The sequence below is a fragment of the Fukomys damarensis genome, unplaced genomic scaffold (assembly GCF_012274545.1).
Source record: "Fukomys damarensis isolate Sample0158 unplaced genomic scaffold, DMR_v1.0_HiC HiC_scaffold_20, whole genome shotgun sequence".
NCBI lineage: Eukaryota > Metazoa > Chordata > Mammalia > Rodentia > Bathyergidae > Fukomys > Fukomys damarensis.
In genome coordinates this window covers 2,424,402-2,440,250 of record NW_022900932.1, presented here as the reverse complement: position 1 = coordinate 2,440,250, position 15,849 = coordinate 2,424,402, and the positions used below count along the sequence as shown (strand labels likewise).

Here is a 15,849-nt window from a genome sequence, read left to right as displayed (position 1 = left end):
CCACGCGAACGTATTTAATGCCACTGAACTGCACGCTTAAAATGGTTAAGATGGTGAACTTTATATGCATTTCACCACAATAAAAAAAAAAAAAATTTAAGTTTTTCCAGGGCAAAGGAACCCAGCTGACACTGCTTAGTCAGGAAAACTGCATTTCGGGGAAAAGCGGCTGGGTTGGGGAGCGGGGCACAGAAATGGGCACAACTGGAGCTGCAGAGACGGACGACAGCCAGGAGCCCTGCAGAAGCCCCGGTGGTAGAGTTACCGGCGGCCTGACAGGTACTGGAGAAGCGGGGCTGGAAACCCTGCGCATGCTGCGTGACCGAGTGCAAACACATCTTCATCTCATAACAACCTGCATTTACATGCAAATATATTCGTTTATGCAAAACAGCAGAGGTCTCGGAGGAGGGTTTCTAGTCTGGAGATGGTGCAGTCATTGAAAAAGAAATGCAAAGCTGTCCCTACGGCACTCCGCGTAGCGTGGCCCCTGCGAGCTGGGCGAGTGCCAGGAAAAGGAGGACTGACGGCTGGCACAAAACGGGGACGCAGCGCCCCTGCCCGGCGAGCGGCGCAGCACCCGCGAAGCTGCGCATGCCCGCCTGGGCCAGGCCGCGAACCTCAGTGCGCAAGCGCCACACACCCACTCCTCCCCCAAGGAGGGGCAACCCGGGCCCAAAATGGCGGCCGGCCGGTACCGCCGTTTTCTTAAGCTCTGTGAGGAGTGGCCAGTGGACGAGACCAAACGGGGCCGGGACTTGGGTGCTTACCTGCGGCAGCGGGTAGCACAGGCCTTTCGGGAGGGAGAGAACACCCAGGTGACCGGCGGGGAGGTGGCCTGGGAGAGGGGAGGAAAGGACGAGTCAGGGGCGGGGCCGAGGAGCGGGCTAGCGGCGGGCTGCGCATGCGCGGCTTTGGCTTTCGGGCCGCACGTGTGTGTGGACCCCTTGCTCCCCCTGCCACCCACTTCTCTGTCTAACCCTTGGAATCGCCTGAGGAGCTTTCGAAGAATACAGTACCCTTACCTAATCAGAATGTGTGGGCGTGGGGCCCGGGCGTCAGTAGTTTTTTAAAGCTCTCACGTGATTCAGAGCGCTGGCGAGGTTGAAACCCACAGACATCTTTGATCACAGGTATTTCCGCGAGGTCGTGCTGTTAACCCCTCGTCTGGGTCTGTCTTGACTGAGCTGATCCCCTGTAAGCCTGTGGAACAGGTTTGAGTCCTCCCACTCGGGTCCCTGTGTGTAATAGGCCTTGGTTTCCTAGGTTGGCGCGGAAGCTGTGAGATTTATTCATTCGTAGAACACATATTTACTGAACATGTGCCAGGAACTATGCTTGATGCTAGGGAGATTGCAGTGAATTAAAAGGTGAGGTCCTGCCCGCGTGGGTTTACATTCTAGTTCAGGACATAATAAACAGACATACAAGTACTGTGCTGCCTGTCAAGTTGGGTAGCATAATAAAGAGTGACTTACGGTAGGCATTTCTGAGTAGAGATGAATGAGCCAGCAGTGTGCACTGGGGAACATGGCATTCCACGAGAAGGAACAGAGAGAGCGGAACAGAGAAACCCAGACTGCCTGGAGAGTAGCAAGTGAGGTAGAATTTGCTAAGATTTGAGTCCAAGGAAGGCAGGAGCCAGGCATGAGAGTGTTTCAGAAGCTCTCGTCGGGACTTAGCTCTTACAAGGCCATTGGGAAGTCACCGAGAACGTTTAGTTCGGGGACTGATGTGACCTGATTTCCTTTATGTAAAAGTCACTCCGGTTCTGTGTGGTGAATGGATTATAGAAGGCGAGATCAGCAGCGATGAGGCCGCAGAGAAGCCCCCTGGCAGAGCCCAGGCAAGATGTGGTGTGGAGGGAGTTGACACAGGAAATGGAGGTAGCTGGTATCAGATTGTATGGTGCAAGCCACGTCCACAGGACTTGCTCCTGTACTGGACATGGGGAAAGGGTAAGGGTAAGACAGCACCTAGATTGTTTCTGACCTAAGTAACTGAGTGCCACTTACCCAGCTGCGAAAGACTAGATGCGGAACAGGTGGACACTGGAGAACATTGTGAGTCTGATGTTACACACATTAAACTTGAGACGCCAGGAAGGCCGTCTTCCAAGTGCACATGTCAGGTTGGCAGTGGGTCATTTGAGCCTGGGCTCAGGCAAGCGGTCAGAGTCGGAGGTGAGACCCAGAGAGTACGCAGTCTGAAGAAATGACTTGCGACACTTGGCAAAGACCTGTCCAAGCAGGAGCATGGGTCTTTTGCAGCTTAGCCCAACACAGAGCCAAAACAGCCCTCCTAGTGGAGCAAGAGGACACTAGAGGGTGGCATGGACGGAGCGTCTGGCCCAGGACTTGTGGGAGAGACTGAGGTTATTACCCCTGGGGTCCTTACCCTGTTCATAGCAGTCTTCGCCAGCCCAAAGGTGAAGGCTTTAAGGTGAGCATCTCATCTGGTCCCAATTCTGCAAACCTCACACTTTCTAGGGCTGGATCATGCACATTTCTAGTGTGAGCCTTTTGAGAATAGAGATGATGCCACACCCCAGCCCAGTGTCCTGTAGTCCTTGGCACCTTCCGGCCCACTCAGTATGTATCTGCCTGAGCAGATGAAGGGACTATTGGTTATGGCTCAGGAGACGAATCACTTGAATATAGTCGCAGGTGTAGCAGAGCTAGGGGGAGCGGAGTAGTGGAGTCCAGGCTCTTTCCGCGAGTTGAGCGGTGCCAGGTGACGGGAGCTTGCTGTGTCTGGGTGCTGCAGGGACTACAGAAAGGGACAAGCCAATCCTCACTTTCCATTTGAGCAGTCAGAGGCTTAGGTCCCCAGGGAGTTGGGAAAGTGACAGTCACCTACCTGATTGTTAGCAGGCGGAGGGCAGAGCCTCTCTCTGTGGGAGTTGTCACCCTTTGTTACCACCTGGGGAGACAGCTCTTGATCAGTCAGAGGCCCACACAGGCTGAGTCATCGCTGCAGATGCGCGTCGTGACCGCACCGCCTGCCCGGGCAGCTGATGGATGCCTTCCTGGTGGGCTGATGGCAGCGAGCGTGTTACTCAGGACCACTGGCCTAATCCCTCATCTGAAGTCACCTGCGGATGCACCCGGGCCCAATAAATCACTGTGATTATTGTTGGAGGGCGCAGCCCCTTGCTGGGATCCAGAGCAGCACTCTGAGTCACTCCCACTGCCGCCTGGTCACTTAGAAAGACCTCGAGAGAGTTGGTTTCTTGCTGTGTCGCCTCCACTTCGTGGCAGCAGCAGCAGCAGGGCTGAGACCCCTCGGTGGAGGTGCGGCCATGACACAGGACAGGAGGGGAGCTGCTGGCGGTGAAGCAGCCTTTCAGGGACCCAGTGTGCCATGTCCGTGACCTCAGTCCTCGGTGCAGCTGAGGGAGGCAGCCCTTACCATTCCCGTGTTACACACGGGGAAACCGAGTCAGGAAAAACGGCGTATGCTGGGCTGCCTGGCAGGAAGACTAGTAAGGAACAGTGCCAGCCGCCCAGCCCTGGCCTGAGGTGGTCTCCTTGGGCTCTGCCTTTTGTCAGCTGCTGCCGCCTCCACTTGTTAGAATGGTCTCCTGTTCCTTGAGCGTAGAGCCTCCTTCACCCTCCTCCCCTGCTCAAACCTTTTTGAACCTTGAATTGCTCGGACAAAAAATTCAAAGCCTCCCTGTGTTTGCCCACCTGCTTTTCTTTGCCCCGCTCCTGCCTCCCAGTGCGGATGGAAAGCAAGATGGCCCTCAGTGGGACACCGGTGCGGAAAAGCCAGGCTCACTAGAAGGCAGATTAATAATTCAGGCTCCAAAAGAGCACAAAAACCACTGCCTCCACTTACTCCCCCTCCAATTGCCCTTTGGGGAGTCTCATGGTTTGGGGAGGTGGGAAGCAGGGACACTCGGCACACCTCTCACCTCCCAGGGCCATTGTGAGCCTGTTTGTGGGTTGTGCCTCCTCAGAATGTGGTTTCCTTAATGAACATGTGTTCCCTGCGGCACTGAGCGCTTAGAAAGGAATCACGACACGGGGAGGTGGCGGAACAACTGCGGTTGTTGACTCGGCCTCGGGGAAGGAGCGGTGCTCCTAATGAGTTGGTTAGGCACAGGGGCAGCTCTGCACTCCAGACTGCACCAGCTCCACTGCTCCAGCCGGCCCGCTTGGGAGGCCTGGGAATGCTGCTGTGGAGCCCAGCCCAGCCCAGCCCAGGGAGCCGTTGGTTGTGTTGTGTCCAGGTTAAACCTCTGGTCCCCTTTGAAAGAAGCCACACTTTCCTTGGGTTTCTGGTGGTATGAATAGGGCCCCGCTTTCTCAAAGGAGGGTTCCGAGGGCTTGCAGTCGGCCAGGGGCTGGTCCTTGGTGCCTCATTGTGGCAGGGGCCTCCCCCTTGGTGGCCTAGCATCTGCTGGGTGGGGCAGGCCTCACCCCACACGGGCCCCTGAAGTCCCGGCCCGAGAACCAGTTCCACTGTTGGGAGTTGTAATCTGGGGCCTGCTGCCAAGCTGGAGTTGCCAGGAGAAATAATCTCCAAGACGAGTGCAGACTTCTTTTGTCATCTGTCCCAGCTCTGAGATGAGGCAGTGTTTGTACAAGGGGCTGTGCTGAGATGCAGGTGCCCCCCTGAAGGTTCTTTAGTGATCACCACTCCCAGAAGATACGTAGACTGCTGGACAAGTGGCTGCAACTTTGGGGCCCTTCAGTACCCTGTGGTCCTTACATCCACAATCCATCTGCGCCTCCAAGCTGGCCTTAGCGCCCCTGCATGAGTCCAGTCGAGGCCTGGCAAAGGTGTCCTCATTGCCTCCCAGATTGGCTGCAGCACAGGTGGCCTGGGCAGAGAGCGCTGAGTTACATCCCCAGGATCTCATTAAGTTACCAGGCTGTCTTCAGATGCATCCCCTGCCTCAGGGGACTCATGTGATGCAGACCCTGGGGACTCACCCAGCTTGTTAAAGCCTCGCGGGCTCCCAGGCTCTGCTGCCCGGCCTCCTGGGAGCACCGTCTTTGTAGTCACACCCCCTTCCCCGGGCTCTGCGTGCTGAGGCCCAGGTTTAGGGATGACAGCCGTGTGGCCCAAAGCAGGGTTGGTTTTCACCATATCTGTGCCTTGTCTTTCAGCTTTATTGCCAGCTTCTCCAGGGCTAGGGCTGGGTCCTTGTGTCCCCACAGTCCCCCCAAAGAGCAGGCTTTCCATGGTAGGTGCTCAGGAAACAAATCCCAGTTGAATTGAGAGGCATGCGCCCCATGACGGAGTGAACTCATCTCAGAAGCTCATTACCGAGGCGTGGAAACCTTTTTTCACAGATCCTCCTGGACCAAATCCAGCTCTTACCTTAATTAGCCAAGCATTTTGCAACAACCTTTCCCAGAAGTGTTTATGCCTCCCTTTGTGTGACTAGAATAGGGGCCCCTCTACCAATTGCTTTCACCACCCAAAATTCAATTTTGAAAATCGAAATCAGTGCCTGCAGCACTGATGTAGATTTGTATGTATAAAAGTTTAATATGGTAAAGAGAAATTTACTGACGACTGAGCAGGGGAAATGCAGAAGGAGCAAAAATAGAGCTATAAAGGACACTCTGTCAGTTGAACATCTATTTTATTCACATTTAGGGAGCAGTGCTGAATTTTTCATAATGTCCCCACTGCTGCCTTTTTCAAACCCAGCACTGCTATTAGCCCTAAAATGTCTGTAATCTCATTAGGTGTGAATGTAAAATCAGGTAACTTAAAGCTTGTATACAAAACTGTTTCTAAAAACGCATAGTACATTTCATCAAAAAAATTGTGTATTTCAAAATCCATCGATGTTTGTGGTAGAGTCTGTGGATAAAGTGTAATACGTAGGTGCGCAGTGAGGCTTCTGGGATCAGTGTCCCCAGCGACGGCCTTTTCAGTGGTACACAGTTGTTTGATTTTCAGTTGCACTGGAGTTAGGTGTGACTGAGAACCTAGACTTGCCCATGACTCTGTCTTTGCTTCAGTGACGAGAACTTTCTGGAAATTGGCAAAGCTCAGCCTCCCTCCCCTCCCCTCAGCTCCTCTCACGGCCTCACGGAAACACCTCTGACCTAAGTGGTGACCTGAGAGCAGAGCAGGCTGCTTTCCAGGGCCCGTGGCTGTGAGGTTCCTTCCCCCGCTGCGGGCCGAGCTGCAGGCTTTCTGTCCGCCCTCTCAACACCAAGGCCTTTTAAGAGGTAGGGGCCTCGGAGTCACTTCGGTTTTGCCTCAGGCCTCATTCATTCTGGTCTCTCAGGAACAGTGTTCTGTGAGTGTGGCCCGCCTGTCCTTGGCCCCCCGTGATGTGACGAGGTGGCTGAGCAGCCCTCACACCTTCTCACCTGGAGAGAGGTTGGCGGGGAGCAGGAGGAGCACGGTAGTTGGCAGGATTCTACAGGCACAGGTGCGGAACACAACTTTGATCAGAGCCTGGTAGAGCCAGGGAGACCCGGGGAGGCAGCAGGCAGCAGGGTGCCTTTTCTAAGTGTCCGGTCCGGAGGTGGCCAGCATGGTGGTGAGGGGAATGTCCAGATGAACCGCGGTCGGGAGACTGGGCACAGCAGCAGCTGCTTGCTTGGGCCGGCCTTCGAGTCCTGGCCTGGCCGCGGAGCAGCAGGCGACATCACGGTCAGGCCGGGACCCGCTCCATCCTCACTCCTACCTCGGCAGCAGCCACCCAACGCTCTCACAGGGCCTGGGCTTGTGCTGCCCCTGGTCCCTGCCCACGGCGCCTCCGTCCTCCATTGTACCTGTGTCTGTCCTCCGGCCCTGCTTCCTTGGCTTTCCTGGCCCCCTTCACACCCCTCGTGCCACTGCCCCCGGGGTTGTCCTGCGCCATCCCGTCTGTCCCTGTTGAGTTTATGAGGTCCGGGCCTGTGTTCTTGCTGACACTGATCCTGTGTTCCGGCCTGGCGTCCAGAGCAGTCCATGTACTGCTTCATTGCCCTCCTGCCTCCCTCGGACGTGGGGTTGTTATCACCCTTCCCTTAGAAAGGGTGAGCCGGCCAGGATGCCTCAAACGTGGCAGTGTGTGGAAGAGAAGGGGTGAGGAACAGTCCCGGATTAAAGGGGTCTGGGGCCCTCTGTCTTGGGGGGCCTCCACGAGACGACAGCCACGGCTGGGATGCGGGCAGCGGGCTGGATGTCATCGGCTGTGTGCGTGTCCAATGTCACACAGGAGGCGCCGTCTGGAAACACTCAGAGTGTGGGGTGTGGGGCCCTCTGCTCCTGCTCCAGGGGATCCGAGGAATACAGATTCAGAGGGTGGTAAAGATCGCAGCAGGTGACTTCACAGCCTGGGTGACTCGCCCAACCCCACAGCGGGGGCTCCTGCCCCGGGCAGCCGGACACCACTGCCCCTGCAGCCCTGGACACGCCGGCCCCGCCCAGTGCGAAGGCCTGATGTGAAATCCCACCGTCAGCCTTTGTGCCGGGGTCTGCTCCCTTCTGTGGCGCGGCTTGCATTCCATCTCCTGCAGCTCCCCGCACCGTGCCCTCAGCTCCTTCGACCCTCAGGATGAGCAGCGGGTCCAGGTGGGTGTGAAGTGGGGCCCTGCTGGACCCGCACACAGGTGGAACCGCTGCACTCCTGTATTTGTGCGCTCTCTCGCCTTGAAGAAGGGTGTAAGTTGGAAAAAATGTATCATTGGAATTCTGAGAAGAAAAAAGAAAGTTTTGTTCTGGGGCGTTCAGAATTCTTGGTATAAAAACGTAAGGAGCTGTAGAGGTGATGCCGAGGGCAGAGGCAGGCAGGGTACACCCACGAGGGTCACAGGCGCCCAGAGGACCTGTCCTCCCTCCCTTCCGTCCCAGCTTCTTCCAGGCGCCCCTGCACCCCATCTCGCCCTCCGCGATGCCAGGTCTCACCTGAACCCTGCCCATTCATACTTCTTTCTTCTTGGGGCGTTTCAGCAGCCCCGCACTCACCACTGATATTTTTTTCTTTCTATAAAAGAATCTTTTCTTAACACAACTCTGAGCTTGTTTTTCTCACCAGCTCCTCCAACGCGCCCTCGGCCCTGGGCCAGACCTCTGCTCTGCAGAGCACTCCCTGCCCCTCGCGGCCCTCCTCGCCCAGCTCCCACACACACCTGCCCCCAGGTGCGAGCGCCCACCCAGGGAATTTGGGTTTTTTGTTTTGGGGTCTTAGGCTTTTTATCTAGGCTTTTTATTGTGGAATTTCCTACTGCAGCCGGCCTGGTGGTTCTCTAGTCACAAGGGCCCGACATGTGTTTGTTTGCTGGCCGATTGATCAGGTTTTCCTGCTGATGAGGAGGAGCCTTTTCTCCAGAAAGGTGACTTGGGAAAGAAAGCAGGCGCTAGAGGCCAGGCTTGTTCCCCACAGCGCAGGCTGCTGTGCTGGCCTCGGGCCTGCTTCCTGTGAACGGCTCACTGCCTTGGCTCTCCTCCAGGAGCTGGTCCAGCCAGCGTCACGGCTGCCCTGCTCACTGCCCTGGGCTCTCTGTCTTCCAGGTTGCGGAGCCCGAGGCCTGTGACCAGATGTATGAGAGCTTAGCACGACTCCATTCAAACTACTACAAACACAAGGTGAGTGGGCTGTGGGCCTTGGGCCCCAACCTCTGTTGGGGTGGGCAGCCAGTAAGGGAGTGAAAATCTCATTATACAGCGTTCTGCTACTTTCAGATATAACCAGCAATTTCAGCCTCGCCAACAAAGGTGCCTCGTAGAGGCTTTTAGGTTACCTAAATAAAAGCTATTTAAAATTATGAATAGGAAGGGCCGGGGACTTGGCTCAGTGGTTCTGCTGCCTGCCTCACAAGCACAAGGACCTGAGTTCAATCCCCAGTACCAAAAAAAAGAAAAAAAAATTATGAATAGGAAGGGCCGGGGACTTGGCTCAGTGGTTCTGCTGCCTGCCTCACAAGCACAAGGACCTGAGTTCAATCCCCAGTACCAAAAAAAAGAAAAAAAAATTATGAATAGGAGCCATGTACGGTATTTTGTATGCCAGCGTGCGCTCCTGCAGTCTCTGGCAACCTTGAACCTTACACACTTATTTTCCCCTCCACGCCGGCGGATCCAGTGCTTCCCAGTCTGTGATGGACACAAGGCAGTCGGGAAAGTCCTGTCAGAGACAGCTGTGCTCTTCCTCAGCCCTGATAGGGATTTCTGTCAAACTCCACCTAGTGTGGTTTTTCCAGACTTGAAAAGTATGTTCAGTAACTCTACAAATAGACATTGCCAAATGGAAAAGCCTGTGTGCCTAAGGGATTTCTCCTAAATCCTCTCTACTCAGTTCGGTCTTCGAGCAGGAGCTGAGGAGACATGCAGAGTTGGGCTCCCACCAGACCTTCCAGCGGATCTGCGTTTGCAGAGGAATCCCATACTCCTGAGGTGGGAGCCGCTGCTCCTGCCTGGTTCTTGTGAGGCCTGCTCTTGGCCTCAAGGTGGCGCTGCCCTCCTTGCCAGGCCTCCTGGCCTCGGAACCCCCAGGCTTCTGCTGCAGAACTAAACTTGTCCCCTCCCTCCTCTCTCCTGCCCTGTGCCAGTACCCTCGCCCCAGAGACACCAGCTTCAGTGGTCTGTCCGTGGAGGAGTACAAGCTGATCCTGTCCACAGGTACGGAAAGCACAGCTGCGCGGTCTGCTTTTGCGAAGGAGTCTTTTGAGTTGGAGAGGTCAAAGGGAATCGTCTAAATGAGGTCGTTTTGCATGCTGCAGAGCCTTGTGGAGTAGCCCAGAGGAAGTTCCAAAGCTACAGGGCTCAGGCTTGTGAGCCGTAGAATGTGGAGAAGGTCAGAGGCATTATTTGAAGTAGAAAATCCATCTTTACTGCTTTTCAATTCAAGGCTGGGCAGCAGGGGACAAGGGAATACATATTTGCTAAATGGAAGTCATTGAAATCAGGATGGAAGGAAAATTATTTTTATGGTCCTAAGGGGGCTTTACAGTGAGGGTTTTAATTAAAGCAAAAGGCCATTCAGTAAACATGCATGGGGATATTCACCTGAGTTAGCTGACCCAGGGGATGTGGTCTGTGAGCTAGACACGGCCCAACTAGGTGTTTGAGTCATGGTATCCCCTGCCCTGCCCACATCTTACTTTTCCTCGTCCATTGTCAGTGATGGGGGAGCCAGGGTTGAAGTCGGCAGGAGCTGGAAATCGCTATTTTTATTGCCGAGGATAGTGTACAAAAATAGGCTAACCTTTAATGAGAGGGCACGGCCCTGAAACGTGTGCCTTCTGGTGCTGTAGAAATTTCTCTTTCCTCCTGTCTGGTAAGTAAGTTTGGAGATTTGACCTTCTAGAATACTCTTACCCTTCTGAGCAGATTAAAGCCTGGTGCCATCACCTGCCGTTGTGTGTTGACGCTCAGGAATTCTGGGACGAAGATGCTGTGCCCCCCAAATGGCTTGATGGGCATTGTTTTTCCTGACACAGAAATCAACTCCCACGTCCCTAGGTCCGTGTGAGTGCCAGCACCGACGCAGTGCCCTTGTGCGGGCCTCAGGGAGCTCGAGCCAAGTCTCAGCTTGAACTTGGAGTGGCAGGGACCGGCGTCTGCCCTGGGAAGCCTCTGAGCCGAGCAGGACGCCACAGCCCATGCACAGCTCGTTCTGCCCAGGAGTTCAGCTCAGGAAACGTGCTGATGATTTGCTTTCACAACAAGCCTCGTATGTTGGCTGCAACTGTGTGGCATCAGCTTGACGCCACAGCCCATGCACAGCTCGTTCTGCCCGGGAGTTCAGCTCAGGAAACGTGCTGATGATTTGCTTTCACAACAAGCCTCGTATGTTGGCTGCAACTGTGTGGCATCAGCTTAACAAGTGTTTCCTGTGCCAGGGCAAGAAACGACCTGCCACACCACAGAGTAAGAAGCTGAAGGTGGCTGTGGTCTCAGCATTGTGTCCAGCCTGGGGTCAGGGTCCTGAGAGGCACTGGAGGCGGCCTTGCAGGTGCAGGTGGACGGGATCCCCCACCGTGTCATGCGTTGTCCCCCATATGGGAACTGGGCTTCCAGTAAAGTCCCTGGACTGGAGGCCGTGCTGTGGCTGAGGTGGAGCATACACCCAGCTTAATCAGGGGACACTGACCGGAAGTGGCAGCAGGTAATGGACGGTACCCCTTTCGGTTCAAAACATTATTCCTGCCTATAAATTTTAACAGATGAAGATCCAGGCTCTGAAAGCTAAGCAGTGTGAGCATATTTATCAGGGAACCTTAGGCTTGGAGATATTTTAGACCAGGGCTTCTCCGCTGGGCAAGAGACACCCTCCACCCCAGACCTGTGGTGACATCTGGAGACGTTCGGCTTTCACATCGGCTAGGGGCAGGGTGCCACTGGCCTCTGCTGCAGGACAGGAGCGACAGATGCTTGCCTGGCCTGCAGTCAGCGGTGAAGGCCGAGGAACCCTGCTTGGGGCGAGCTCCTGGGCGGTGGGCGTAGTCAGGCCCGGCCCTCTGGCTCTCATGGCCCTGTTGCCGTCACAGCGGTGAAGGCAGCTGCCTTTCCAGTGAGGGCCAGGCAACCCCACTGTCCCTTAACCCCCACAACCTCAGGGTCTGTTTCTGTCCTCACTTTACAGGTGAGGAGGCCATTCTTAGAGGGCCGATTTGCTTGAGGGTTCCTGAGGAAATGGTGGGGGGGGGGCTCGCTGTTCAGCACACACTGAACCTGCACTGCCCAGGTCAAACCCCAGCTCCACCCATTTGTAGCTCTTGGACCTAAGCCCTCCCTCGACTCGGTTTCCGCTCTGCGGGGAGGGGCCGAGTGTTGCGCTCCAGTCCTGGGTTGTACGGCTCGCACCTTGGCACTGCTCCTCCACCCTTCCGAGTGCAGCAGGGGGGCAAGCAGCAGAGACCCTGCTTCGGTGCTGAGGGTGAGGAGGGCAGGCGACAGACACTGAGAGGCACTGTGCTCGGTCGCCCTACCCTGCGGGGCTGGCCTTTCAGAGGCTTCAGGGACGTGAGCAGTGGCCGTGCTGGAGGAGCCCGTGGGCCACCCACATGTCAGGTCTCAGACTTGTGTCTCTGTCTCCCTTGCAGACACCCTGGAAGAGTTTCAGGACATGAATAAAGGGCTGTGGAAGAAACTGCAGGAGAAGTTTGCCCCCAAGAGCCCCGAGGAGAAGCAGAAGGCCTGGGCTCGGGTCTTGACTCGCCCCCCAACCTGACTCTGGAGTCTTGTACGTTTGTCAATAAAACCTCCTGACATCTCCCAGCCTCGCTCGTGCGGCCCTCACCGAAAGGAAGGCACTTCAGCCCACGCAGGGATGCCGAGGGAGCGTGTGGCTCGAGCAGAGGAACGTGGACCCCAGCGAGGCCTGAGAAGGGTCACAAGGTGCCTCCCGCACGGCGCCAGGAGCCGCCTGGCCAGGGGTCTGCACCAGCACGGTTCTCAGGCTCTTGTTACGGGAGCCGCTGGGTGAAAGCCAAGGGCAGCAGTAAATACCGAAGAAAATCGAAAATAGCAGGGAGGTCAGGATGCGAGGACTTGCGTGGCCCCCGTCTGCCCTGACCAGGACAGCACGTGGGCCTCTGCCCCATGTGCCAAGTGGCTGAAGGACAGCAGAGCCCAGGCTAGGTGTGGCCTCAGCCCTCAGCAGGTGCCAAGGAAGGTCACGGCAGAGGCGCTGTCCAGGGACACAGCCATGTCACTGCACAGAGTGCCCGCTCCGAAAGCACTGCTGGGTCAGCCCGGGGTAGGGCCGACGAGCCCTCGGCACACAGCGGGAGGGGCTCCTGGACACCTGGGTGCTGTCACATACATGGGATAAAACAGAGGACTGCAGCGGGACCCGGTCACACTGAAATGCAGTCTGTCCTCGGAGCCCAGGTGGCAGTCATGGGACACAGGTCACAGCACCACCCGAGCGCCAAGCCAGCAGGGAAGAGCACGTTCTGTCCTCTGCTGGTGATGATGGTGCCCGTTCATCCCCCTCGCATGGGGAAGTAAAGAAAACAGCCCTCCGTGTACTAGATCTCTATTAATTTATTTAAGGCAACTAACATATTAGTTCTGGGGACAAAGGATTGTAAAACATTACACCAAAAGAAAAAAACGGGCGCCAAAAAACAGCCGCTCTTGGGGCTCAGCCGGTCTCCAGGAGCCGGGGGGAGGTGGTAGGAGAGGGCAGGGCGTCTGCACGTGGTCTGCAGCAGCCCCTCCGAATAAGTTAAATAAGAAAGCCTTAAAATCTCTAGTAACAGCATACTGCCACCTCCCCCAGAGGCGGGCAGCAACCAAAGCGTAGTGCTTAGAAAGCCGCCCACTCAGCCACGAAGCTGTGTCAGTTACTGCTCCGACGGCATCAGGTAAACCGAGTCCCAGAAACTTCGCACCTCTAAGGCTGGCGGCAGCCTGGGCGGGGGCGGAGGGACTGGCATGGGGAGGGTGGGCACCTCGTCGCGTGCCCAGCCGGTCCCCAGTGACGGGCTCTCCTCAGCGGCTCATGCAGTTCTGGACGTCCACAAAGCCCAGGCGCTGCCTGCGTTTGCGCTGCTCTGTCATCTGGGGTCAAACAGGTGCCCGGTCAGGACGCTGGCACCCTGTGCCCTGGACCCTGCTGCCCTTCAGCATGGACGTCAGCCTCAAACCCCGGGTCTCCATTAGCACAGCGGGGAGAGACCCCACCTCAAGAGGGGCCACCCCTCGGGCAGGTGCACCAGATGGGCCTGAGCCGAGTGGCTGCGGGAAGGGGACGCACTTGCAGGGCCGCCCAGCCCAGCCACCTGGGAGGAGAGGGTGTTAGGATCGGGCAGGGCCCGCGGTCGCTGCTCGCCGCGGGTGGGCAGGGCGGAGGCCGGGCACACACCTGCTCCTTGAGCTCACTGAGCTGGCTGGTGAGGTGGGACACCAGCTTCATGGTGGAGCTGAGCCTGTCCTGGAGGAGCCGGATCTCGTTCTGCTCGCCGTCCCCCTCGCCGCTCACCAGGGACATGGCGCGCATCCGCGGGAACCAGTCCAGGTTCTTGTTCTGCAGGAGACGTGGGCACCGTGAGCAGGCTCCGAGCAGCACCCACCCTGCTCTGGGAAACTCCTTCCCGGTGGGCCGGGACACTCCCTGTGCTGCACTCTGGACAATTCCCAGCCCGGATGGGTCCCAGGAAATCTGAAGTGGCCTGGTCCTCCAGGGGAGAGGTCCCCGGGGAGCTGCCTTGTTAGCCAGCCCAGCCTGCGCCTTCGCTGTCCAGCGCCATCTGTCTGCGCGACAGGGTGGTGCAGGGAGGTCGCAGCCAGACCCGGGGTCTCCCTGTCTCCCTCCCTCCTTCCCACACCCCAGGAGACATGAGGCAGAGGGCAGGCAGGGTGCAGGCGGATGGCCAGGGCCTGCACGAGCACGTGTCTGCGAGGCAAGAGCTGCGCCACCGGCGGACGGGAGGGGCAGGCCCCAGTGGTTCTGGGGACCTGTGGCAAACTGAATCGCCAGGGCGTCAGATGAACCTGTACACAAGAGCGCTCAAAACAGCTGCTCTGTCTTCCCCGCCTTGGCCCATCCCGGACTGGCAGCCAGGCGGCGTTCAGCTCTCCCAGGCCCCGCAGGTCAGGCCTGCCCCGCTCCTGCCCCGCTGCGGGACAGGACACCATGGCCACAGGCCCCCGGCACCTTGATCATCTGCGCCACATAGCTCTCGGGGCCCGTGTAGTCCGTCCTGTTCTTCACGCGCACCAGCACGATGAAGTGCAGGTAGCTCCACATGTTGTGCTCCAGCTTGATGTGCTCCTCGAAGGACACCGTCTTGTTGTCAAACTTGTCCCTCTCCAGACCTGAGGGGCAGAGAAGGCACCCGGTGAGGGGCCGTTGTCCTCGCGTCCCTCTGCCCATGGCTGGGGAGGGCCGGGAGGAGGCCGCCCCACGGGCGCCAGGCAGCCTCACCGCAGATGAAGCACGTGGTCTTGAGAATCTCCTCCTTCTTCTGCTTCTCGCTGCGCAGGTCGGCGAAGGTGTCGATGATCACCCCGAAGATGAGGTTCAGCACGATGATGATGACGATGAAGTAGAAGAGCAGGTCGTACACCACTCGGGCTGGGAACAGGGCCTCCTGCGGGCCGGCGGGTGGGACGGTCGAGGGCGGGGCTGAGCTCATCCCCATCCCAGCGCTGCAGGCCAAGCTGACTCAGCTTCCCACCCCACCTCCGACTGTGGAGAGGCGGGAAACCGGAGCCTCCCCTGACTCACACCTCCCAGCCCTGGGGCCAGATCTGGCTGCCAAGGTCTCCCCCATCTGTCTGCACCGGTGGGCGGTGGGCGAGCGGGGAGGAAGAGGGTGGGAACCACGGCCCTGGAGAGCGGCCCTGGCGGACGCAGGTGCTCACATCTTTGGAGGGCCTGCGGAGAATGTCGCCCACACCGCCACCGTTGCGCAGGCCGTGGTTCATGACGGTGACGATGCACAGGAGCAGAGTGTCACAGGCCCGCTCCACGCTGTCCGGCTCCTCGTCCTCTGCGAGTGAACAGTGACCTCAGACCAGGCCCCTGCATCTGCCCTGTGCTCCCGGATGACCCGGACTGCCATCCTCACCTTCCAGGACCTCGGGCACTGCGATCTCTGCCACACAGTCCATCTTGTCCCCACTGCACGCGTCCACAAATGTGGCAGCTCCCTGTGGAACCCCCGGGGGGCTGGCTGGAGGGGCAGGGATGACGTCACCAGGAGGACCCCATGGGCTGTCCCAGCGTCACGCGCTGCAGGAGGCCTTGCCTGATCCTGTGGCCCTGGGCCCAGCACCGAGGCAGGACCCGCGCTCCGCCCCCCAGAGCCCAGAGTCCCACGGCCCTTGTGCAGCCCCAGGCCCACCCCACCCGCGCCGGGGGAGGCCCCCAGACCTTGGGAGTGGTTGCCCGGCAGCCGGTCCACCTGGAGAATGAAGTCGTCCTTGAGGAAGAGG

At 57.7% G+C, this 15,849-nt stretch overlaps 2 protein-coding genes across 2 annotated transcripts in view; one reads left to right on the top strand and one right to left on the bottom strand.

Moving 5' to 3' along the window:
* Positions 1-633: 633 nt before the first annotated feature.
* On the top strand, positions 634-12,966 carry LOC104849028 (ubiquinol-cytochrome-c reductase complex assembly factor 2). Its single transcript, XM_010605297.3, has 4 exons — positions 634-818; positions 8,473-8,547; positions 9,510-9,579; positions 12,006-12,966. The coding sequence occupies exons 1-4, from the start codon at positions 681-683 to the stop codon at positions 12,131-12,133; spliced, it is 411 nt and encodes a 136-aa protein (XP_010603599.1). The 5' UTR covers positions 634-680; the 3' UTR covers positions 12,134-12,966.
* Positions 12,942-15,849, bottom strand: part of Itpr3 (inositol 1,4,5-trisphosphate receptor type 3) — an 82,953-nt gene continuing 80,045 nt past the window's right edge. Inside the window, 6 exon segments of the mRNA XM_033766386.1 lie at positions 12,942-13,470; positions 13,775-13,936; positions 14,567-14,727; positions 14,837-15,002; positions 15,277-15,404; positions 15,483-15,587. Of these exon segments, the coding sequence (XP_033622277.1) occupies positions 13,402-13,470; positions 13,775-13,936; positions 14,567-14,727; positions 14,837-15,002; positions 15,277-15,404; positions 15,483-15,587 (791 nt within the window). The 3' untranslated portion in view covers positions 12,942-13,401.

Excerpts from the sequence above, each read along its gene's own strand:
- LOC104849028 (XM_010605297.3), top strand. The coding sequence starts at position 681 with ATGGCGGCCGGCCGGTACCGCCGTTTTCTTAAGCTCTGTGAGGAGTGG. Across the intron at positions 819-8,472 it reads GGGAGGGAGAGAACACCCAG|GTTGCGGAGCCCGAGGCCTG; the intron begins GTGACCGGCGGG and ends TCTGTCTTCCAG. Across the intron at positions 8,548-9,509 it reads CAAACTACTACAAACACAAG|TACCCTCGCCCCAGAGACAC; the intron begins GTGAGTGGGCTG and ends GCCCTGTGCCAG.